This window comes from Numida meleagris, chromosome 4 (genome assembly GCF_002078875.1).
Source record: "Numida meleagris isolate 19003 breed g44 Domestic line chromosome 4, NumMel1.0, whole genome shotgun sequence".
Classification (NCBI taxonomy): Eukaryota; Metazoa; Chordata; class Aves; order Galliformes; family Numididae; genus Numida; species Numida meleagris.
In genome coordinates, this window is record NC_034412.1 from 77,986,281 (window position 1) to 78,011,250 (window position 24,970).

Consider the following 24,970-nt stretch of genomic DNA (forward strand, 5'->3'; position numbering starts at 1 on the left):
CAATACTTGATTATGGAGAGAGTTTACGAAATCACAAACTTGCTCTACAGAGTCTGAACTCCTTTTTGTTTTGCATCCATATAACGTGTGGAGTAGTATATCCTCATTCAAATATGGTCTCCTATCGTTCTTAACATGAACATCGCTGTCATTAGTGATTAGCATTAGTCCATACACAACAATTAGTATATTTTCTTCAATGCTCTAATTTTACATCAAGAATTTGTATTCTGGGAACTGTGCAAAACAAGTTTGCTCCAAATGATTTATGTAGTCTGATTAAAGGGCAAATTTCTGAAGGTACCAATTTTTTTGATATATCAATACCTACTGCCAATACCTTACAAACCTGGAATAAGAAACATTATCATAGAAGGCACTACAGAACTCATCATACCAATCTAGTAATCCATAGACAAGACAATAGAAGACGCATTTCTACATTAACTATTTTTTCCTTTTAGTTTACCCGCTGGCAGTTTGAAATGTTGATTACTTCAGACAAACTTGCTTGCATGTGTTCTTCCTGGGAGAAATTCACAGGGCTGCTTTAAGAGTCTATTTTCTTATTGTCTTGCATATCATGTAATTCAGAATTTATTGAAAGTATCATCATTATCATCCCTGAGGCATTTTACATGTCATTTCAAATACGAAAAGATGCACAACTTTTCAAACTGAGGATATGATAAACTTCAATGAGAATCCTTGGCATTTGATTTTCATTTTTCCACTTTAGAGAACATTTCAGAACACAATCTGTGGTCTTACTATTTTTAGACCTTTCAGCTAGAATCCTGGAGTCTTTTCATTTTCATTCTTGCTTACCTGGTGGCTATTCAGCTCAGTGATAATGTTATATACTGATGGTTGCACTATTAGAAAAATATTTTGGCAACACCTCATTATATATATATATATAAGCTGAAATATCAGACTAATTAGAATAACCAGAATTCCTGTGGTTAGCTTTATCTGAAAATGAACATCTAGAACTTTGACTTCAAATAAAGTCTACAATTCTCTGCCCCTGAAAAATGAGCATATTGGACAGAGATACTGAGTAACCTGCAGGTTTGTTTAATCTTTTTTGCAACACCTATAGCATCTCAGAACACGGACAGATATGGAGCAGTAACAAGAATCAAGTAACTCTACTAATGTCACGAAAACTTAAGATTAGTAAGGTGGCCCCCTTCCTACATTTTTCTAAAAGAAAAGCACAAATATTAGAAGTAGTTAGCTAACAAAATTCAAAACTAAACTTGAAGTAGTTTCACAGTCATGTATTCTACACACTGCAAAAAAATGTCCCGTGTCTAGTGAATATCAATTCTTCTGAGAAACATTCTAGTACAAGGGCTCAATGTTCTTTGTTCTGCTATCTTTTTATATTTGTACATTAAAAATCTGTGAAGAGTAAATTAGAAAGCATACAATTAATGTTACTTTCATAGCTCCCATTTCTGATATACTGCTGAATATTCTTCATAACAGAAGAATGAACAAAGTCAGCCTCCTTCCTGTTTATAACCTTCCTTTAAGAATTAGAAGACCACAAATGAGGTCTTCCTAGAGCTTTTTCTTTTACAAGTTAAACAAGAGAAGTGCTTCAACCCTCTGACAACCTTCGTGGCCCTACTCTCATTACTAGCCTCCACTTGGAAAGTGTTGACCATAACCCCTCTGGCTGTGACCATCCAACAAATTTCTTATCTGTCCATATCTTTCCAATTTAGAATTAAGTATGTGATGTGGGACAATATCAAAGGACTTTATTTTTCTTCTGTAAGAACTGTAGGTTCAAGGAATCCAAAATTCTGCTCACTTACATTATTTGCTTTTGTGAAGTTTCTACACATATCTACTTTAACAAAAATATCTGCCTGGGTTGGAAAAGAACTATCATTTGAAAACAGTAAAACAGCTTAAATGCATAATCTTTAAACACATATCAGTAAGCATAATTCCATCAACTATGGGTACTTAGCTAGAATAACTGCAAGATTTTAGTGATCCATCTCAAAAGCAAGGATCACCAGAATAAAGCTGATACACGTACCACAACTTTCGACAAAAAAGGAATCAGTCCTGGATAACTCAGGACTATTGAAGGAATTTAAGTAGAAAAAGTCTGAACTTTGACTATATACTTATCAACTTATAAGTTGATACATACTACTATAAAGATATGGGTTGTAAGTAGCATTGAATATTAAAAAGCTGCCTAGTGATTCATTGTTCAGTGGATAACAAACGTTAAATTCAATGGCAATGGCATTAGCATGCAATCAACAGTGTAGCGGTACCATCAGGAAATCTAAAGTTCAGTTGGAGATGAAACTTGCAGAGGACACTAAAGGCAACAAGAATGGCTTCCATTGATACACTAGGAAAGGAAAACATAGGTGCAGTGGCAAAAGGAGTGAGCGAGCTGTTGATAGTGAACACAAATAAAGCTAAGGTACTCGATGTCTTCTTCAGTTTTCATTGACAAGGCCTTTGTGCTTACAGACAAGGACAAGAAGAACTGTCAGCAGAGGATGAGGATTAAGTCAGAGTTTACAATGTGAACTCAACCCATGTAAGTCCAAAACTGGAAAAAGGAAATCATTACACACACATAAAAAGCTAAATGGTTGACCTTAGAAAAAAGAGTCCTCACTTTGGTACCTGGGAAGACAATGGAGAGTCCTCCTGGAGCACATTTCTCAGCACCTGAGGGAGAAGATAGTGTCTGTGAACAGTGTGCATGGATTTATCCTGGGTAAACTATGCCTGGCTGATCTGATTGCCTTCTATGATAAAAGCAGTTTATGGTTAAGAAAAAAGCAGTGGAGATCATTTACCTCAAATTTAGATGACCTTCCAACAATGCTGCTGGCATTACTTTTGTGTGCAAGTTGACATGTTACCATCTGGACAGGTGGACAAGCAGTCACAAAAAAAATGTTTGGATGACTGAGCAAAGAAGGTAGGGATTAATGAGTTTTATTCTACCTATAAATTCAGTGCAAGGTCTTCTCCTTGGACTACATTTTGATCAGTAAAATCTGGATGAAGTGACTGGATTGCACACTTACCAAGTTTGTACACTCTCATCAAGTTTGCAGATGACATTAAACTATGGGACCAATTTATATGTTCAAAGGCAGGGTACCCATCCAGCTAGAAAGGCTGGAGAAACTGGCCAGCAGAAGCCTTATAAAATTCAAGAACAAATGCTATTCAAGAATAGTCTTGCACCTGAGAAAGGAAAGGACCTGAAGAGGTACCCCGGTTGATCGCTGAGCAGCTTTGCTGAGAAGGACCTGTAGGTGGTGGTAGATGACAAGTACAGAGCCAGCAGTGTGTCTTGGGGAAAAAAAGGCGAAGGGCCTTCTAGGCTAGACTTACAATCGACGGCCAGGAAAGGAGGTCCATGGGAATGACTGTCTCCGTCTCCTAAGCACTCATGAAAGTGCATCTGCTGTCTTGGGTCTGGTTTGAGGTCTTCTGTTCAATACAAGTGACGCTATCAAATTGGAGTTAAGTCAGCAGAGAGGCTCCAAGGCAGTCAGGGGCTGGATTTAGCAGGATGTAATAGCATCACTTAACAACTGATAAGATCAGCAAGACAACAGAGCCAGGTTTCTCACAGGTGGACATGGAAAGATGATAAGAAATAATGGCAATAAGTAGAAATGAGAGAAAATCCACCTGGATATAAGTAGAAAATTTTTCAACCCAAGAGCAGTCAAACTGTGGGGCAAGCTTTATGGAGAGATTGTAATGTCTCCATCTTTGAGGGTTTTCAAGTCTGGACAGCATAAAACCCTAAGTAACTTGATCTAACATCATAGCCAACTCTGCTTTGAGCAGGAAGTTAGATGCAGAGACCTCCTGAAGTCCCTTCCAAGATGAATTATTGTACAATCCTATAATTAAAAGTGAAGAATATTTATATTCGTGCAAGACTTTCACCTGCTGGACAACTATCTCACTAGATCAAACAGGTAGTAATAATAGTCTGAACAGTGATAAAATTCTGGATGATCCTTTGTATCATTTTATTAGGTAATTTGCAGTATCATTTCATTTGAGAATATTAATGTGTATACAAAAATGTCATTAGTGTATATATAAAGGCCTTGAATGATGAAGAAAAAGCTAATTTCCCTTTCTATTACTTTTTTTCTCATTTCTCTCTATCCTTAGAATTATTGAAGTAATTTGAGCTATTCCAACAAAGGAAAGATTAGACTAATTCTACAAACAAGTGTCAATGAAACTTGCTGAGATAATGGAATGATTTATTACATTTAGTTGCTTAGAAAATACTGTCCTAACTTATACTAAAACATTCCACAATATTAGGAGTTACGGCATCATGAATAATAGCAGAAATCATACATCTAACTTTTGTTAATCACATTAAAACACAAAGCAATGCAAAACATGGCTATATTTCTTCTGTTATAACAGTGAACATCAGCTCCAGGGAACTCTTGACTAGGTTGATCACCATGAAGCAAACTTTAATTTGGCATGCCTTCATATTCCAGTAATTGTGTCCCTTAATCTATTAAATAACTTTTTTCAGCTCAACGTAAAAAAAGTGTTGGAGTAGAAAGTAGTTTATAAGAATGGTATTCTAAGAAATGTTTTTAAAATTCAATTCCATTAAAACAAGACTGTTTAATCACTAATAAAAGAATGGAATACAGAATATTTAGATTAGTTTAAATGACCTATTTATTTTATATAAATTTTTCACTGTGAAAAATAGGAATATTATAAGTTGTTATGAACTTATATTTTCATAGCCTTTTACTCACAAAAGAAATTTTCCTATTTATGAAAGCCCAACATATTCCCTAATTAAATCTATTTGCTTTCCTTAGACTGATGAGCCAAAAAGCTAGCTAAATGTAATATAAAAATAATCCCTCTCAGGAATAATTTTCCCACAAGAGGTTAATATCCAGTATCCTGGACACAAGGTTAATTATTCTAATTTAACACATTGAGAGAACCTACAATATTAACAAGATCTCTTAGACTGTCAGAAAACTGGTATGTTTCAGGGCTATTTTTCAACTAGGTACCATTAATAGCACATTAAATGTATTAATCTCTGTTCACTTTGATTCTTCTGACTAAATGTTTGACAGACTCAGTTCATCAAATATGTCTCCAATATTGTTTTATACAGCTAAAAAGGAAACAAAACTGGCTCAAGCTTGAAATTACTACTGAATAACTTCTGCATCTCTATTGAGAATTTAGGTTTTCAATTTAAATTCTCCCTCTGCTTTAATAGCATTTGTATATAGAATCATAGATTATGAGCCATGAGGATCATCCAGTCCAACTCCTGCTTCCACACAATGTCTAAGATGAGGCCATACCAGCGCAGAGCAGAGCAAAACAATAACTTCTTTCAATGTATACACATTAAATAGTCATGTAATCAGCAGAATGTTTTAGATTTATTTATATTTACCTATAGTGACTACAGTGTATGCTTAATATGTTTTCATCTGCAACTAAGGAAAGTGACGGTAGAGCTGTGTATATTTCACTTTACAGTTCTGTGTTTTTAATAATTATCCATAATACTGGAAAACCACATTCAGATCCATCCTCTACCTGCTCAAGATCGAATTCTACTTTCCAGTGCTTGTGCACATATTTAGATTGTTCTGCATGACATAAAATAATACTGTCTCACTCCCTTCTGCCCATATGGGAAGACCCATATGGATCTATAGCTTAGTAGTGAAGATACTCTTAGACATATGAAAAAATAAAATACACATTGAAATTGGGTTTGAAACTCAAGCCTCTTTTTCCCTCCTCCCTCACAGTGAGTATCCTGAGGTACAGTAACATGTGATACTCCAAGTCTGGAGAAAGACATCTCAATCCTGTATCTTCATAACCTCAGTAATTCAAGCACAATTTCTATTTCTGTTGGATGGCAATGATCACATTCTAGGAAATTCTGCATTTCCTACTTAATGTACAGTGAGCTTGCTCTGCAATAAGCTACATAAAAGATAGTGAACTAAACTGTTGTCTAAATTTCTTTTGGATCTAGCTCTATATTTCTAAAAGGAGACTGGAACATTCAGATACTTTGTGTTTTCATGCAGATTTAAGAATTTCTTAGCTTTTTAACGAACAGAAATACTGCATTATTTTTGTTCACTTAGAATTACAGAAAATAAGATAATTCAGAGCAATATCAGTAAAAGTTTACATGAAACAGCCTACTTGCACTAGCCATAAAATAATGGAAGAAAAAGCAGAAGACTAACTCAGACTGACCATAGATCATTAATAACTTGGGACTGAAAATGAGTAGTGAGTTCAGTAATTGAAACAGAGACTCCTTTTAGGCCCTTCTACTATCTGAGGAGTTGGAGAGTAGGGCAAAGTCATTCCCCACTAAATCCATGACTATTACTTAGAACGATTTGAAGTAATTTGAAGGAGGAAATTTTCCTATAACCAGGCCACAAGATCAAGGTTTCTTTTTTTTTTCAAAAAAGATAGTTGAGAAGCTGGAATTAATCTCTCCTGAATTTCTTCTGAATTAAGACCATTACACAGGATTGATGTTCAGTATGAAAAGGTTTTGTTTGGAAAACAGCATTAGAATAATTTTTCATATGTTACCTTTTCAATTTCTTATTGCAATCTAAGAAAGTTCGAAGGAAGAGAAGAAAAAGGGAAAGAGCAGAATACATATTTCTTAACTTCAAGAAGGCTTCAAATTTATCATGAACATAAACAATGAAAATATTTAGTTTTTATTTGTGTTGCACTAATTCATAGAGATTTATAAGTACTCTGGACAAAAGTTTGCTAGATTTCTGTGCTTTGACTTCCTAAAATTCTGCAATCTAGTAATCCCAATAGGACCTTCAATTAAATCGGTTGACTAGTTCAGCTTAAATGTTACTGAGTTATTTGAGGGGGTCGTTTGCTTAGCAGCTTGATAGCTCCAAAAAATTTGTGTTAAAATTCGTGACAACATAGAAATTTTTTTCTACCGTACCTGAACATTTCTTACGGTTCATTTACTGAATGTTGTTCATTTTGTTAATAGTCACTTTGCTAGTATAAGAAAATGCAAGATTCTAAATAAAATTAAGTAAAAGGCACAGTAGATTCCTGTGAAATTTTCATCTCTGATTAAAAGGTTTTTAGTAAAAGACTGAAGTTTTAGATATTTTTAAACAAACAAAAAATTACGAAATGTCTTAGCATTATTAGTAGTGTACTTTTCTCACATCATGTTTGATAGCGCAAATATGAGGGTCTAGTATTCCACATCCTAGGTGAGGAATTTTAAAGGGATGGTCATTTCTGAAATACCTTCTCCATGCATGCATGATCAAAGAGAGACTCACCTCATAACCTCTCTCTCAGAAGCTATGATAATCAATCTGAGAATCGTATTTATTTAGTAATACAACAACGGCAAAAGGTGACACTCTTGTCAGATGTCTTAAGCTCAGACTTTTGCTGGGAACAGAAATAGGGCTTGGCCTGATCCCACATAAGTAAACATTTTATGCTCAATTTTATGGCTTAGATATTGACTTCTTTTTCATCCAGCTAAGAATTCAACTTTAAGGCAGCACAGTGTTAAGACGAAATGTATGAAAGCAGGAGTTGAGAGAAGGGGGGATAAAAATTCATTATACACAAAGTATGAATTTATTGGAATACTTATATAGGACATGGAATAAGGAAGTCTGAGAGCCAAAAAGGTAGTCTACAGTGTTACTATCCCAGCCAACAGTAAAGTAGAACAAGATTTAAATCTTTCTTGACTGTTCTTCCTCCCATAAACAATTACTTTGACATTATGCTTAGTGAATAATTATTCAAAAAATTGTGCTAGATCAGGATAGTAACCTGGAGCTTAAGTTATTAATTTACTTGTGAAGCAATACTGAAGAAAACATTTCCACTTTTGTAAATGAAAGCACTTAAACATTGACTTAGATTTCAACTGGCAGAGAAGTGTGTAAGTTTCCAGACAGATAATTATAATGGTTATTTGACCTTCCGAATGAGAAAATTTACCATTTTGAATATTTTTCTTGTTTTGAATATATTTATTTTCTTGTTCGAATATATTTTCCTTAAGTTTCCAAATGCTGCATTTCAATGTAACTTTATCCTGCCAGATTAAAGGGCTTTCCTTAGTCAGATGATTTTCTACAGCCGGGTATTTTGAAATCATTGTCAAGTCACTCTGATTTAATATTCAGAATTAAATGTATTAATTATTATGTACTAACATTAATTTATTCAACAGAAAGTTAAAGATGTAAGACCTGGGTATGCACATCCTTTAACAAAAAAAACCAAACAACTCAACAACATTCTTGCTAAGCAATTTACTCAAGACTCTGCACCATTTTTTCTCTTCTTCCACTAAGGGCTTCAGATGTCTCTTCAGGTCATGATTAAGTATTGTCTACACATATATATGCTACTGTCACCATGCCATATGGCAATATTTAAAAAGAGGAATTCAACTGCCATTAAAAAAAAAAAAAACACAACTATTAAAAAAAGCTAATCTAATTCCCCTTTTTTCAAGTCTGTCTGATAAGATTCACTATCTCATTAGTAACCACTTACAGCATCAAGTACCACTGCTGTAAAAACAACACAGCAAATCAAAGAGAAGTTCACTGTGAATCAAACTTCCAGTGAGTTTAGGTAAGTTAGGTTTGCACACAAGCGGGATAAGGATAAAAACATGTAAGAAAAGTTAAGTTGTTGAATTAGCTAAATAAATAAGTAGAACCCCATGGGTTAAAGAAAAAATATCTAAATGTTAAAGGCTTCACAAGCTTCCTGTTACAAGATAATTCTTTCAAACTTCAAAACTGAATAGCACCTGGCACATGCATAACTGTAAACAGAAAAAAAAAATCTGGAAAGAGTGTGCCGCAACCCTTAATGAACAGTAGAACATCAAAAAACCTGAATGAATTTTAAAGCTAAAGTGCATTGGAACAAGATACAGGCTGAGAAGTGGAGTAACTTTGACCTCAGCTGATCAAGGTACTCAGTTACAGTAAACTGAATTAAAACAAAAGATCTATAGTATTATTTAATTTAGAATAAACTGCTTGCCTGCAGTCCAGCTGCAGACTATGAAGTACTAAGATCTACCTGCAGACTTCTGGAATGTCAGAGCTATTTTCTGTGCCTTGGAAAAGTGATTATAGAATGACTATAGGGCATCATGGATGTGAATGTGACCAGTTTTGTAACTAATCAATGACTGCCAACAAATATTGTACAAAAGAGTTGTTGCAGTTTTTTTTTTTTTTTCCCATAAAGCTTGTCCCTTACCACACGGAATGATTTTCCCTTCATGCCTATGCAAATTTCATTTCAGATGATCAATATATCATTCTGCTCTTAAATAAGCAAAATCCACTACTACCTACTTAATGCCATTAAATACATTTTCAGTGAGAAGTGACAATCTTCTTAGAGCTAGACAGATAATTTGCTCTAAATAGATAAACAATAAGATTTTATAATGCATTTCTATCAAGAAAACGGAAGTACGTTTTGTCTCTGTATGTACCTAAAACAATTCTACCTGCAAAAAGGCTTTGAGTTATTTCTCTTCTATCAAATCCATTTAAAACCCCAACAGAATAAGTCTCTAACCACAAATACAAAGAAAAGCTTCTGAACTGGCTTCAGCAGAACTTGGTTTCTCTCTAAGGCAAAGTTGAGTTTTAAGACATCTGTAACACTTAATACAAGCTCAGCTAAACACTGCATAATTCCCTTTCTTTTAGCCTCTTTTAGTTTCTTTCTTTTCTTTCTTTTTTTTTTTTTTGAGTTGAAATAATGGCAACTGCATTTGGTGCTGTTGAAATTTTTGCTTGTTTTGTCTACTGACTAGCACCTAGAGGGATTCCAATTTCAAGACGTGGATGTGAAACGTATTTGATTATTTTTTCAGTAGTTTTTATTTTTTACAGGTATTACTTAAAATTGTAATATTGCTACGTTAGTAACAAACACAAAGTAGTATTTATTTATTGTGTGGAAATTCTATCCTCATGTAATATATACCAGTCACTTTATGTGCATGTCTACAAGTATTTCTGTGTGCAGAGTCCTTGAAAACATCAGTCTAAACCTTAAAGTTTCCCTTCCACTAACAGCAGTATATTCTGCAGTGACCTCTAATTTAAACAGGACAGACTGTGTGTTGCATCTTATAAGATCAATGAATACAACAAACATTCCCCAAATTGTTTGGAAAGCATTGTCAGATGTCTGTCTAAATAGGTAAGGCTATTTCACTTTAATAAAACAGCTCGAATATTACATTGCTGACAGTTTGTATTTGGTGTTGATTTATTTCTTTTTTTTTGTGTGTGTGATAGGTCAATAATTCACTCTCATAGACTAATACATGTTGGATCATATCTGGAACCACAAGAGAAACATACTGGGCATTAGGTAGAGATGTAGTTCATTTGTTCAGCACTTAAATTAGCCATGAAATAGTCAAAGCTTTCTTTTGCCAGGAAACCGCAAAATGAATATAAATAAAGCAGCCTTTGTGATTCATGGGTCCATTGTCTCTTTGATACTTTTACAACTATTTTGTAATCCGATGGAAATTCAGATTTTACAAAAGAATCATAAAGTATAACGCACTCCAGTCTGTGCTTTTTCAGTGGTATTTTATAAGTCATAATATTTATATCAACCAGGAAAATCAACATGCTACATAAAGACTATATCACTCTTAACCTAAGTGAGCAGTAAATTTCCAGCTTTGAGCTGGCAGCCTCTTCTCTCTTACCCAATGCGACTTGCAAGAAGCTTACTTGGAGGAGGGTCACAGTTGTTCCAAAACCTACTGTATTTGCATGCTGCCATCAGCTTCATGTACTAACAGAATCAGGAAAGGAACGTGCAACACAGCATACTTGCTCCATTTACAACACTCTGCTCCTTCAGATATGAGATGCTACCTTTGTTGGACACATCCATCTCCTTTGTGCATAAATGTTGTTTTTTTATTCTGTCTAGTAGCTAGCATTTATATATAAAGAGAAAAATAAAATGCTACCAGAGAATAACATGTTACAGGCAAAGGGAAGTTGTTATAGGAATCACTCTCACTAGCCATCTAATTAGCCAAACAAATGTTTGTTTTTCAAATTATCGGGTTTGTATATTTTGACAATATTAACATAATCTGACATGCAAAACCTGTGATAATTGATACACTTTTTCTACCACATAGCACAAAAACAAAACATACCCCAGTGTTCTGGGCTCGCTCATTTGGTTATCCAAAAATGCTAATAAATATTTTTGAAATCTTAATCATAAAGCCTACCAATCTAAAAACTACATCTTAAATAGTTTGCTGTTTCCATCTGTTAGAGTCTAATTCTTTTCATAAGACAACTGTAGTTAAGAAACTTCCTGGGAATTATAAATATGCATTTCTTGATTTATTTCAGCATAAATAAGAGGACAAAACAAGGATGGTTATGCACAAAGGCGTAACTTCATGAAGAAAGGAATTTTAAATACCAAATATCTCATTAATGGCCACATCATCTACCGCTTTGCATGTATGTAAATCATTTAAAGTTGTACAGAGCTTAGTTTCTTCCCCCCTACCATGTCTGTTTTGCAATGTTCCACTAAGATGCAGATCCAACAGCTCAAGGATTGCTCCATGGAGTAAAAACAATACTTCATTTACTCCCTGTGGCATGACCTGAGTCCCTCTGCCAAGTTTTATTCCTTACTTACTTTGTAAACAATATCTACATATCTCCAAAGTAACAAAAAATGAAAAAAATTGGCCTTTTTTACAATGTTCATCCAGTGTTCAGACTTTTCTTCTTTAAAATGCAAAGGTAGGATGTAAAGTAAAAAAATAAGCAAGAGAGACTACTTTTTTTTTTTTTTTTAATTTCAAACATCCTATTAGGGAGCTGAAGTGCATTATAGGGCACTGAGATTAAAAAAAATAAAACAGACATAGGTTACCATGCAAAAAAAAAAAAAAAAAAAAAAAAGGAAAAGAAAAAGGCACAGCAGAGGGACTACAGTGTGCAGGAAAGAAAGCGAAAAGCACACATTGTAATCTCTTGGTGCAGATGCTGTCCCTTCACCTTTTCCCCACCTTGTCATATGTAGCTCCCCACCTACACAGCAACTCCTTTATCAATGCAGTAATAAATTTATACATGCGACCATCTGCTTAGCAGATGGGGCATGTGCTGAGTATCGTCAATCATCAGCTTCCACTTGTGCTTGTCATTATCAGGAGTTAATAGACTCTGGGGCAGGAGGCGAGCCATGCACACAGCAGGAACAGCAGCATGTTGTGCCATGTTTGCTCACCCAGGGCCTCCAGGGAGAAAGGAGGTGGTGGAGGAAGGAGGCAAAGGAAACAAGGAGGTTTTAATCTACCATGTCATTACGTAGCAGACAGTAAGCGTTACCTCAGCTTGATAGCAGATGTTACTTCTCCTGTACTTTGAGCTCATAGAACTCTTCCTAAATTGTTAACACTTCGATTTATAAGCTAACCTCCCTTTTTTTTTTGGTGGTAGAAGTGGTTTTCCACCACCTCAGGAAAGGAGTTGTACTTTTTTTTTTTCCCCTGTGGAAAAAAAAAATAAAGGCAAAGAAAAATGGGGAGGGTGGGTTAGGGGATCTGACAGTAAACAAGCTGCTGCAGACATGGACTTTAGTTTTTGGTAAACAGAAAATGTAAAGGATGAAAAATTTCTTTTCATCCCTAGATCTGAATTCCAGTGCTTATTTCTCATCCAAACTAGGTAACACTGAGTTTTCAGGAACAGTTTCATTTTTTCCTCTGCAAGTTTACACTTCCATTGTACATTTGATGAGGCTGTCAATAAAAAGTCGACATTTACTGTAAATAACCCCTACAGAAATCTGGGTAACTTCACAGCCTGTGCAGTGCTTCTCACTGAGTTGTCAATGAAATCTACTTGTGACTTACTGTCTCCATAGTACACTGCCAGAGGATGTGACCTCTGTTATTTAGGACTCTTTCTGTAACGAGAAATTGTGGCTCTTACAATGTGAGGCAATTATTTTCTCTCTATATTTAACTGATTAATTAAAGAGAGAACTTTCTATTTCAAAAGATGCTGAGATAAACACTTGGGAAACACAAAGTGGAAGTCTTAACTGCAGAGTTCTTCTTGAATTTATTTTTTTCCTTATTTAAAAAGGAAGCCAATTTCATTTGCTATTTTTTTTTACTAATACAATTTTAAAATGCTATTTTAGTTTTTTCTAATATAATTTTCAAATTTATTTTATAATGTATACAAAAGATTTCTTTTACAAAAAGCAAGGCATCTTACTATGATTTAAATAGCAAATATCATCACCTGATTTTCCTCCTTAACTATGTTCCATAATCTCTTCATTTGATAACAGTTCTTTATTTCAATTTCTTCTACCCAACTGAGCATTCACATGTGCCGCAAAATAAACATCTCTGCAACTGAAGATGAGGAATTACACGTCTGAGCACAGAGTAGATTCTTCCACATTGAAATAAAACACTCCGTATTCTTCCAGATTCTCACAGTCCATCGAGGTTAATTCTGCTCTAGAGCACATCTTTCGTAGGTAACATGATGACTCAACAAAAAACAGTCAATTGGAAATTGCATGAATAAAAATGCCTATGAGTAGAACACAGCCATTTTAGTGTTTAAACACAAGACAACCAAAAATGATGAAATGGTTATCAATTCCTATGTTTCCTCACATTCTGATTGTAGGAAGCACCATTTGACAGATTCAGCATGTGAGCAGCCTTATTTTAGTATCAAGTATATTCATATGCATATAACTTCTATATATATTGCATATATAACATATACACACATCTTGTTCCCTCAAGATGTTTTACTGATCATTTTTCTATATATACATTGATTTCAAGAAGCCTATAAACTCTATAAAAATACGTAACAATCATTATTAACAAATTAGATGAAAGAGAAAGTAGTCAGGAAAAAAAGGATTTCTAAATTGGACACATAAATTTATTACAAATAATAATAAACACAAACTTTTAAAGCAATGCATAATTCTTAATAGGATTTCAGCAATTTTTCCACAAGCAAGTCCTTTGAATGTATTTTCAAGCTTTTACTGTTAGCTTGTAAACATCTGCAGCTAATGCAGATTTTTGCATCTATTTATCTGCCATAATAGCACATCTATCTCCCTTCATAAAGTCACACAAATGTACTCTCTTGACCTCATAAGTATGCAGGTCCTGACTTAACCTTATTTTTTGACTCTTATAACCCTGAGTTCAAAAGCCTGAAATCTATACCACAAAGATGAGCACCAGCTGTTGACATTCATAATCTCTCAGCCCATGAAGGAATATATATACATATTTTCTTTGTGCTGCACACTCAAAGTAGCACAAAAACATTTAAAATTAAAAACAGAAATTGGGTACCATTAAATCAGTCAAAGGTTAAAAAGGAATAAGCAAATTGTTTCATTTTGTCTGGGTCATGTGACATTTTGCTAAAGTGGATCCAGAATACAACAACAAGAAACTAGTATAAAGAGAGGATCATGAGCAGAGATGGAAATTATTTTTATTGATTTTCACTGGCAATAGAGCTCATAACACAAGAGTTCTATTTATAAAAAGCTGATCCTGATTCATCAAGAAGCTCTAAACAGAGCCCAGACAAGTTTTGTTTCTCATCTTCTCATCTTTTAATTGCTACCATTTTTCTAGTGTCTATATTTATAACAAAATAAAAGACAATTAAAAAAAAAAAGGTTTCTACCAACTGTAGTTATCAAAATGAATAGGAAAACAAAACTAGGGATATAAACTCACATTTATTGCTAGTATTTTACAGAATCAGTCTTAACAGAGTCATAGAATTGCTTGCATTGTAAGAGACCTCAAAGATCATCTAGCGCCAATCCCCCATCACTGGCAGGATTGACAACCACTTAAGTCAGGCACTAGATCAGACTACCCGGGACCCCATCCAGCCAGACCTTGAACATCTGCAGAGAGGAGGCATCCACAACTTCTCAGGGCAGCCTGTTCCAGTGCATCACTACTTCTGAGCAAAAAATTTTCTCCTAACATCTAACCTATATCTCCCCCCTTTTAGTCTAAAGCCATTCTCCCTTGTCTTATCCATATAAAATGTACAGCATTACTACCAGTATGTTCCTGTGCCTTCAGGTAGCATCATAATGCCACTGTGTTAAGCTTTATACAAAGCCTCCACATGCAGTCTTTCTGAGCAATTAAACTATGTAATAGCTATTCTTATAACCATCACTTTTGATAAAATTCTTCAGTGTAAAGGATAGCAGAATCTTTCGCTGTTTATTCTCTGTAGCATTTTTATTCTCTAGCCTGCTAGAACAGTTTGAGCTTGTATCATGCTGATAGATTGCAATAATGTCTATGCCTTCAGATTTATCGAAGTACAGTGAAATGACTGTTTGATCATCTCTCATTTAAACCTAGGACTTTACAAAACAGTCATCCACAATAGATGATTACTATTCTCCGTGTATTCTCAAGTGAAGCAGATAGCTTCATTCTACAAAATCAGGACTCATTCGTAAGGTCTGACTTTATCCTCATTTACATTTATGTATATTGAGAATAATCCCACAAAGGGCAGTGGAAAACTACTGAGGTAAAATTGGTGTGACGTGACTTGTGAAGTGAGACAAATTCATAGTTTTCATCTAATGAATTGCTTCATCTACAAGAAAGTGTGCATTGTAAATTGTTCCAATTCAGTATAATAACAATGCACTATGTATAATTTATTTTGCTGTGATGTAGTGCTTTTTTCAGTGTTGTTCCTTGTCTCCTTTCTCCATTACTTTTTCAATTTCGACTACCCTTCTACTTTACTATTAAATGCTAGCAGTTTTATACTTTCCCTTAGCAAAGGGATACAAAAACAAACAAACAAACAAACAAACAAACAGGATTATAAAAGGTTGGGGGGAAAAGATAACATCTACCTAGTTTTGTAAGGAATTTAAACCAATAAGCTTTAACAATTTTAAAGTTTTAAAGACAGGTCACAGAAAAAAAATAGTTTAGAAATTTATTTAGAAACAATAAACTACCTTTAACACTTTAAGAAATGGAACCAAAAACCTTAGGGTCAGTGGAGAGAACTGTATGCTTTCTCACCAGAAATAATTGGAATAAAAGAGAACAATTCTGGTGAAGTTTTACCTAACACCAAAGCATTTTTTTTTATTATTATTATTATTTTTAACAAAGCTCGCCTGATTTCCTAATTGCTACATCAAAGCTACATTCTCTCTCAGATCTTTGTTCCTTGACCATCAATGAATTACATAGAAAAATAAGAACAAATGAAGTACTACAAACTACACCTCATAAATAAGCATTAAAAATTCTGAAAGTATGTTTATATTTATTGGTGTATTAAACATTTTTCTCATCTAGGGCTAAGCAAAGATAAAACAAAAAACACCAAAACACTGGAAACAGAATGAACATGTTGCTCCTCTCTAGGTAGATGAGATTCCATTTGGGAATCATATTCCCAAATATCACACAACTGCAGCAATGCTCAGCATCACCTTGTCGAACTTTCAGTGTTCTACTTTCAAAAATGCAGAGATGACATATTGTTGTCCTGAACACAATGTTTGGGGAAAAGCAAACAAACAAACAAACAAAAAAAACCAGCACTTAAGAGGACATGAAATATTTAAAGTAGTTATGTGCCCAAAAATGAAATCCAAGACCACTAATATATTAAATGCATGTCAGGAACATGACCAGATAGCTTTTGAATATCTCCAAGGAGAGGGACCCAAACACCTCTCTGACCAAAATACCTTAGTATAAAATCATATAACCTCATTTGTTTGATTGAATTCATTTTGACAATTTTAACTCATTTTGCCTTGCACGGTTTATTATACCCAGGATTCCACATTTATGAAAAGCTCATTTTCACTTGAAGAGGCAAAAAAACAAACAAACAAACAAAAAAAAACCAGCTACCTTACATTTGACAATGGAAAGAAAAAGTTTGTAGATGTTATTGCTTTACCTTTAAAGGAACAAAAATAAAAATGGAAGAGATACACAACAGGAACTCCAGAATAAGATTTGTTGTAGACTTGAGAGAAACATTTAATGGATTACAAAATGTTTTCATGTAGGTAATTCCAACTTTTGTTTATATAGATTTAAGTTGGAAGCAAGAGGCAGGAATGAATTTAAACCAAAGCAAAAAACACACAGAAATTCAGCAAATTTTAATAACAAAAGTTTAAAAAAAAGAAGGTTCTTCAAACCACAGCAATACTTTGCAATAGCATGAAGAATAAGAAACTAAATGAGAAAGCAGCAAATCTTAATGAACGTTAATGAAACTGTCACATAGATTGATGCTAGAAGTGTTTGAAGAATTACAATTAGCTTAAGATTTTCAAGACAGGATAGAGACCAGATGAGATAAGACAGAAACTGATAGGAAATACTAGATCAACCATCAGAAATTCAGGGAATATAATTGTTTGTATAGAAAAGAAGTACATGTTCTATGAAGATAACCTGAAATAACTCCTTAATGTTCAAAACCAATTTATGTTATATTGAAACAAAGACTACAATCATTCTAGTTTGAAATGCCAGGTATCATTAAGATGCTTAGATTAGTAGCAGTATAGATAGATATGGGCAACTGTGTTAAAAGAATTAAAAAAAATAAATTAGTAAAGTTTTAACAGCATGCATTTGTGTAAATGTTCTTGTAACTTTGTAAATTCATGTGTAAAACAGATGCTACATAACCTGATCCCACGCCTTGTGAGAAGGCCAACATTTTAAGTGTGTTTTAATCTTTATCTATTACTGTATGCTATCAAAGGTTTCCTTGCAGTTCAACAAGAAGCATATTATAATAGTTTTTAAAGAGATTCTTTGACTACTTTTCGTCTACGCTATCAGAAATATTTAGTAGCAATAATAACTGCAGTGTTTTTTCTTACTATTTTTTCCCTCTTCCAAATGGGCAACATGACAACAAGATTATAATTTTCAACCAGAGTTCTAAGCCCAGTCTGGTAGTTCTGTTTCTACTGCACTCTGTCTTCGGAGCTCTATGTTATACATTTGATACATTAAGCTAGTATATAGGCTGAGAAGCTAGCTGTTCTCTGACTCCTCCTTTATGGAGGTTGGGAGCTGGATTTTCACTGATGTTCTGAGATACAGAACATGATACAGCTGCGTTATGTATAATAGAAACATCTTTAAAAGTTGATTTCTGTACTGTAACAAACAATCATTTTCATTTCACATCTCAGATTCAAACTATGGATCAGAAAGCAAGATTTTGAGTTAAGCAAAGACTCCCAATACATTCTTGAGAATGGCAACTTGCCCTTGCATGTGTCATATGCTCTTGCATGTCACAAGTGATTGAACCGATAAAAAAAAAAAATAAAAAAAAAATCGTAAACTCCTTAAGGAAGAGAAAAAAATAAATACAAAACCATAGAAAGTTATCACAAAATAAACAGTATATTGTGATTAATAAAAACAAACAAGGTGGATACATTGCTACAGAGAATTCAATTCACTACTGAAGTATTAATAATCATGCAAGTCAAAAACTAAGCTGCAGTGTTCCAGAACATCCAGTAATTCTACTCAGATATAAAACCCCCTGGAATCATATAAAAGCAGGCAAACAGAATAGAAAGCTACATTATGACAAATCAAGCAAAGTGCTTCTGAAGTTAAAAATAGACAACTTATGCACAGAGCTGAGATGATAAATACAACCAATACACTGAAATAACATTGCAAATGCACCTTGTTCCTACATAACAGAAACATCTAAAGGACTGTGATACAGTGGCTGACATCAAATAAGCAAGAGAAAAGCAAAAATAAACAACTATCCCCTAAGCCCACACCTACAACATTATATGGATGTGAGATAAAGAGTGGAGATCTTACAAAAATACTACAGTCAAATGATTGCATCTAGACTGAATTCAAAGGTAAAAAAAAAAAAAAAAAGAATAATCCAAAAGACCAGAAGTATTACTCTAGGTCTGTTTTGGTCTATTATACTGTAATATGTAGGTGAATTCTAAATATCATATTAGTCTAAGACAAATTCAATGTCATGACAGTATTTTATACAGTAATATATGATACAAAGAAGAATTTTTTAGTACGCTCATCCAATTCTCTTTTTACTTCAGTACTTTCTCCTGAAATTCAGGACTTGCGTATGCTGACACTGCTGACAGCGCAACTAGCCTACAAATACTCATTCTTATAATATTTTAAGATCTTTCTTTAGGCAACTTAGATTTATACATATTCAGTATTTTTCAAGTCTATGAATTGCTATAACATTTTTTATTACTACAAAGGATTTTTGAGATTTACGCAAAGAACTGATATGGGTGTCAATACTAATGGCATTATAAATAAGAAAATCAATATTTAAAAGGAAAAATGTAAAAAAGATTATATTTTATGTAAAAATTTTAAAATAAATGTATTTATTTAAATTTATTTTTTTAGTATATCTGCTAGTATACTACCACCTAATGGTAAAAGATAATTAATATAGCACACAGCTACATAAGGATGCCTGACAACCTCTGCAATTCAAATACTTCCAACTCACAACATCGTTTTGTCTTTTCCTGGTCTTTTATTTCTCTCACTGCAAAATATTCTTTGGAATCTTCTGTTTATATTTCCAGATTTTCCCGCACTTTTTACTATTTCAATTACATTTCCCAGTCATGGATGGCTAGGCAAGCACACAGCATTACAGGTAAGGTCATACTAGTTCTGTATTCAACAGTACAGAAATTTTCCATCCATGTACAGTTTCATTAGAAGCAACTTTAATCTACAGAATTCCAATTCTTCTTAAAATATTAATCTTCTTCCCGTTTTATTTTTAAGACACAAGCACATATTTTTATAAAAGAAAGGATAGGCTGGACAAGTTGAGCAGGAGCAGCAGTATATGTAACCTTATGGCAAAGAAAACAAAAACACATTCTTGGCTGTACTAGTGAAAGCATCACCCGCAGGGTAGAATAAACAATGCTCCCCTGCTATTCAGTATGTTGGAAGAAAATGTGTGTGTGTGTCTAGTTTTTGTCTCATTAGTAATAAAGACATTAAATTATAGATTTACCAGAGAATACACACCAAAATACTTATGGGACAAAAGCACGTGAAACAAGAGACAAAGAATTTTAACCTTAAAAACAGAAGACCAAGTGCAGCCAACCACCAAACAGGAGAGCAATTAGAAGATGGATCTAGAATCTTCTTGAAGTTGCACAGAGAAAAGACAAGGAGCAAAGGATGCTAGTTGTAGCAAGTGAAGAATTTCAACTAGATATTAGGGAAACAAATTCAAAATGAAGGCAGTTCAATATTGGAAATCATTATCAGACAGATTGTGAAACTTCTATCATTGGATACATTTAAAACTTGACACAGCCGTGAGCAAGTTGTTCCAAGTTGTCCATGCCTTTACTAGGGCTTTAACTTGTCATATGAGATGGGCTGTCAGACTTTTTAATGAGCTGTTTTAAACTATCCATCAAGGATTTCACGTGAAGGAAAAAAAAACAACAAAAAACTATCACCTTTCTGACCTTATTGCTACTTTGTCTCAACCCTGACATAGTGACTGGTTTTGTACCACTGCTTCAGAATAAAGACCTATATGTGCTTTCTCCCTGACAGAATATAATATGATGATGTCTTAGAAACAACAAACCAAACAAATGAAAAAAAAAACACCACTTCAGAAATAAAGATTTAAAAAGAACAACAAAAAAAAGAGGATGAAATAATTTGCTTACTTAAATATGTGCTCTTTGTAAATGCAAGCTATTGACGGGCTTAACCATAGCTAAACAAAACAAATTATAGAATCATAGAATGGTTTAGGTTGGAAGGGATCTTAAGGATAACCTAGTTCCAACCCCTCCCTGCTGTGAACAGGGTTGCCATCCACCAAATAAGGCTGCCCAGGGCTCCATCCAACCTGGCCTTGAATGCCTCCAGGGATGGGGCATCCACAACTTTTCTGGGCAGCTTGTTCTAGCACCTCACCACCCTCTCAGAGAAAAATTTCACCCTAACATCTAGTCTAAATCTCCCCTCTTTTAATTTAAAACCATTCCTTCTTCTACCACTATCTACCCATGTAAAAAGTTGATTTTCCCCCTGTTTATAATCATAGAATCATAGAATCATAAAATCATAGAATGAGCTAGGTTGGAAAAGACCTACAAGATCACCTAGTCCAACCATCCACCTACCACCACCAGCCCCACTAAATTATGTCTCCCAACGCTATATCTAAACGTTTCTTGAACACCTCCAGGGACGGTGACTCCACCACCTCCCTGGGCAGCCCGTTCCAGAGCCTGACCACTCTTTCAGAAAAGTAGTATTTCCTAATGTCCAGCCTAAATCTCCCCTGGCGCAACTTGAAGCCATTCCCCCTCGTCCTGTCACTAGTTACAAGAGTGTTGTAATAGGCGGTTGCGAGGATACGAGATGTAACGAGAAAGGCCCCCCTCCCCGAAGGAACAGGGACTAGTTGACCAAAGAATGTACCCGTGACGCAGGGAAAATGGCAAACTAAGATGATCCGATAAGCTACCTTTTGATATATCAGTAGATGGAAAATACTGCTTCATGCTTCACTGCTACATGCCTCAGCAAAAATATCCAATCAGAATTAAGAGAGTAAGCTTTAGATGGCAATAGTGGATAACAAGTATTATAAAAGTAGTGCTACACCTTTGAAGAAAAAAAAGCTTTTCTTGCTGCTATTGTGTGTGTGTGTGTGTGTGAGTGAGTGTGTTTTCAAGTGGTGCCGAAACCCGGGAACGTGTGTGTGTGTTTTCAAGTGGTGCCGAAACCCGGGAACGTGTGTGTGTGTTTTCAAGTGGTGCCGAAACCCGGGAACGTGTGTGTGTGTTTTCACAAGAGAGAAGAGGCTGACCCCCAGCTCACTACAACATCCCTTCAGGTAGTTATAGAGAGCGATGAGGTCTCCCCTGAGCCTCCTCTTCTCCAGACTGAACAATCCCAGCTTCCTCAGCCGCTCCTCATAAGGCCTGTGCTCCAGACCCCTCACCAGCTTCGTCGCCCTCCTCTGAACACGCTCCAGGGCCTCAATGTCTTTCTTGCAGTGAGGGGCCCAAAACTGGACACAGTACTCGAGATGCGGCCTCACCAGGGCTGAGTACAGAGGGACAATGACTTCCCTACTCCTACTGGCAACACTATTTCTGATACAAGCCAGGATGCCATTGGCCTTCTTGGCCACCTGGGCACACTGCTGGCTCATGCTCAGCCGACCATCGACTAATACCCCTAGGTCCGTTTCCTCCACACAACTTTCGAGCCACTCTGCCCCAAGCCTGTAGCGTTGCCTGGGGTTGTTGCGGCCAAAGTGCAGGACCCAGCACTTAGTCTTGTTGAACCTCATCCCGTTGGCTTCAGCCCAGAGATCCAGCCTGTCAAGATCTCTCTGTAGGGCCTCTCTACTCCCAGGCAGATCGACACTTCCTGCCAGCTTGCTGTCGTCTGCAAACTTACTGAGGGTGCTCTCAATGCCCTCATCCAGGTCATCAATAAAGGTATTGAAAAGGACAGGCCCCAGCACCGAGCCCTGGGGAACACCACTCATGACTGGTCACCAGCTGGATTTAACTCCATTAACCACCACTCTCTGGGCCCGGCCCTCCAGTCAGCTCCTTACCCAGCAAAGGGTGCACCTGTCCAAGCCACGGGCTGCCAGCTTCTCCAAGAGAATACTGTGGGAGACAGTGTCAAAGGCTTTGCTGAAGTCTAGGTAGACCACATCAACAGCCTTTCCCTCATCCACCAGATGGGTCACTCGATCATAGAAGGAGATCAGGTTGGTCAAGCAGCACCTGCCCTTCACAAACCCATGCTGGCTGGGCCTGATCCCCTGGTTGTCCTGCAAATGCCATGTGATCTCCCTCAGGACAATCTGCTCCATAACCTTCCCTGGCCCCGAGGTCAGGCTGACAGGCCTGTAGTTCCCCGGATCCTCCTTACGACCCTTCTTGTAGATGGGAGTCACACTGGCAAGTTTCCAGTCTTCTAGGACCTCTCCAGTTGACCAGGAACGCCGATAGATGATGGAAAGTGGCTTGGCTATCTCTTCTGCCAGCTCCCTCAGTACTCTCGGGTGGATCTCATCCGGCCCCATGGACTTGTGGCAATCCAGGTGGAGTAGTAGGTCTCTGACCATTTCCTCCTGTATCATGGGGGGTTTGTTTCGCTCCCCATCCGAGATTTCCAGGTCAGAGAGTAGAGTGCTCTGAGGACAACTGGTCTGGCTTTTAAAGACAGATGTAAAAAAGGCATTGAGAACCTCAGCCTTTTCATTGTCCTCAGTGGCCACATTCCCAGCTGCGTCCAGTAAAGAATGGAGATTCTCCTTGGTCCTCCTCTTACTGTTAATATATTTGTAAAAGAGTTTCTTGTTCTCTTGCTCTTCTCTTCTTTTCTTCCCTTTTCTTCCCTTGCCCTTCTCTTGCCTTCCCTAAGCTCCCTTTAAATACTGGAAGGCTGCAGCAAGGTCTCTCTGAAGCCTTCTCTTCCCCAAGCTAAACAAGCCCAGCTCCTCCATCCATTCTTCATTGGAGTGGTGCTCCAGTACTCTGATCATCTTGATGGACCTCCTTTGGACCCACTCCAACAGCTCACCATCATTTTTGTGCTGGGGGACCAAGGCTTGGATGCAGCACTCCAGATGGGGCCTTACATGAACAGAGTAGAGGCAGATGATCACTCCACTCTGGCCACTCTTCTTTTCAAGCAGCTTAGGATACTGTTGGCTTTTCAGGCTGCAAACACACCCTGTTGGCTCACGTCCAGCTTTTCATCCAACAAGATCACCTAACTCATTCTCTGTAGCATTGGTTTATCTCATATCTGGACAGGGAAGTTATCTTCAACAGACTCCCCGAGTTTCCTGGATTGTTTACAGCCTACTCTGTTGCTTTCCCTGCAGACATAACAGGTGGCTGATATCGCCCGTCAGGATGAGAGCCTGCAACCCTGATGCATCTTGTAGTTAAAGCAAGAAGGCCTCATCACCAGGCTTCCCTTGATCAGGCAGCTAGTAGCAGATCCTGACTACTAAATATCTTTTGTTGGTCCAGTGTCCAGTCACTGATTTTTACCCACAAGCTCACGACCTGATTATGGCTGTTTCTCAGAGGCAGCTCTTTGCAATTTATACATTTATAAAGAAAGAGAGCAACTCTCCCAACCCCCTCCTTCCCTGACCATCTCTTCCAAAAAGCTTGTAACCCTTAATTGCCATGTTACAATTGTGCAGTTCATCGCACCATGTTGCTGTGATAGCAATTAGGTCATAAGGTGAATTAGACTGCTGACTATTAGACTTCAATAAAAATATTTGATGTTGTTCATGATGGTAAATATTTTTGAAGAGAGTAACAATCAGAAAAAAACGTGTCCATAATCAATATTTTAGTTTAGTTTCTCATTTTTATTTACAGATATTAACCTGCATTACAATTAAACATTTATGTTAAAAGTTTCCTTAATTTATGTATTAAAGCTCAAACACATGATTAATTTGTCAACTGAAGTGTTTATTTGTGCAATTATAAAACATGCATCTCTGTTTACCCATCATAGTATGGGGGAAATATACTAGTGATATATTAGCTTTTGAATGAGTTTACTAAGCTATAAATTGAATCCTCTTATCTCTTTTTCTTCAACCCTGTCTCAGTATTTGAAAGAAGCAACTGTCCACTGAAATTTTAAATAACT

The 24,970-nt window shown here is 36.0% G+C and overlaps 1 protein-coding gene across 1 annotated transcript in view; it reads right to left on the minus strand.

Moving 5' to 3' along the window:
- PCDH7 (protocadherin 7) overlaps nt 1-24,970 on the minus strand; it is a 275,037-nt gene that overhangs the window by 40,292 nt on the left and 209,775 nt on the right. The window contains exon 6 of the mRNA XM_021395508.1: nt 2,674-2,718. Coding sequence (XP_021251183.1) covers nt 2,674-2,718 — 45 coding nt within the window. The remainder of the gene's footprint in view (nt 1-2,673; nt 2,719-24,970) is intronic.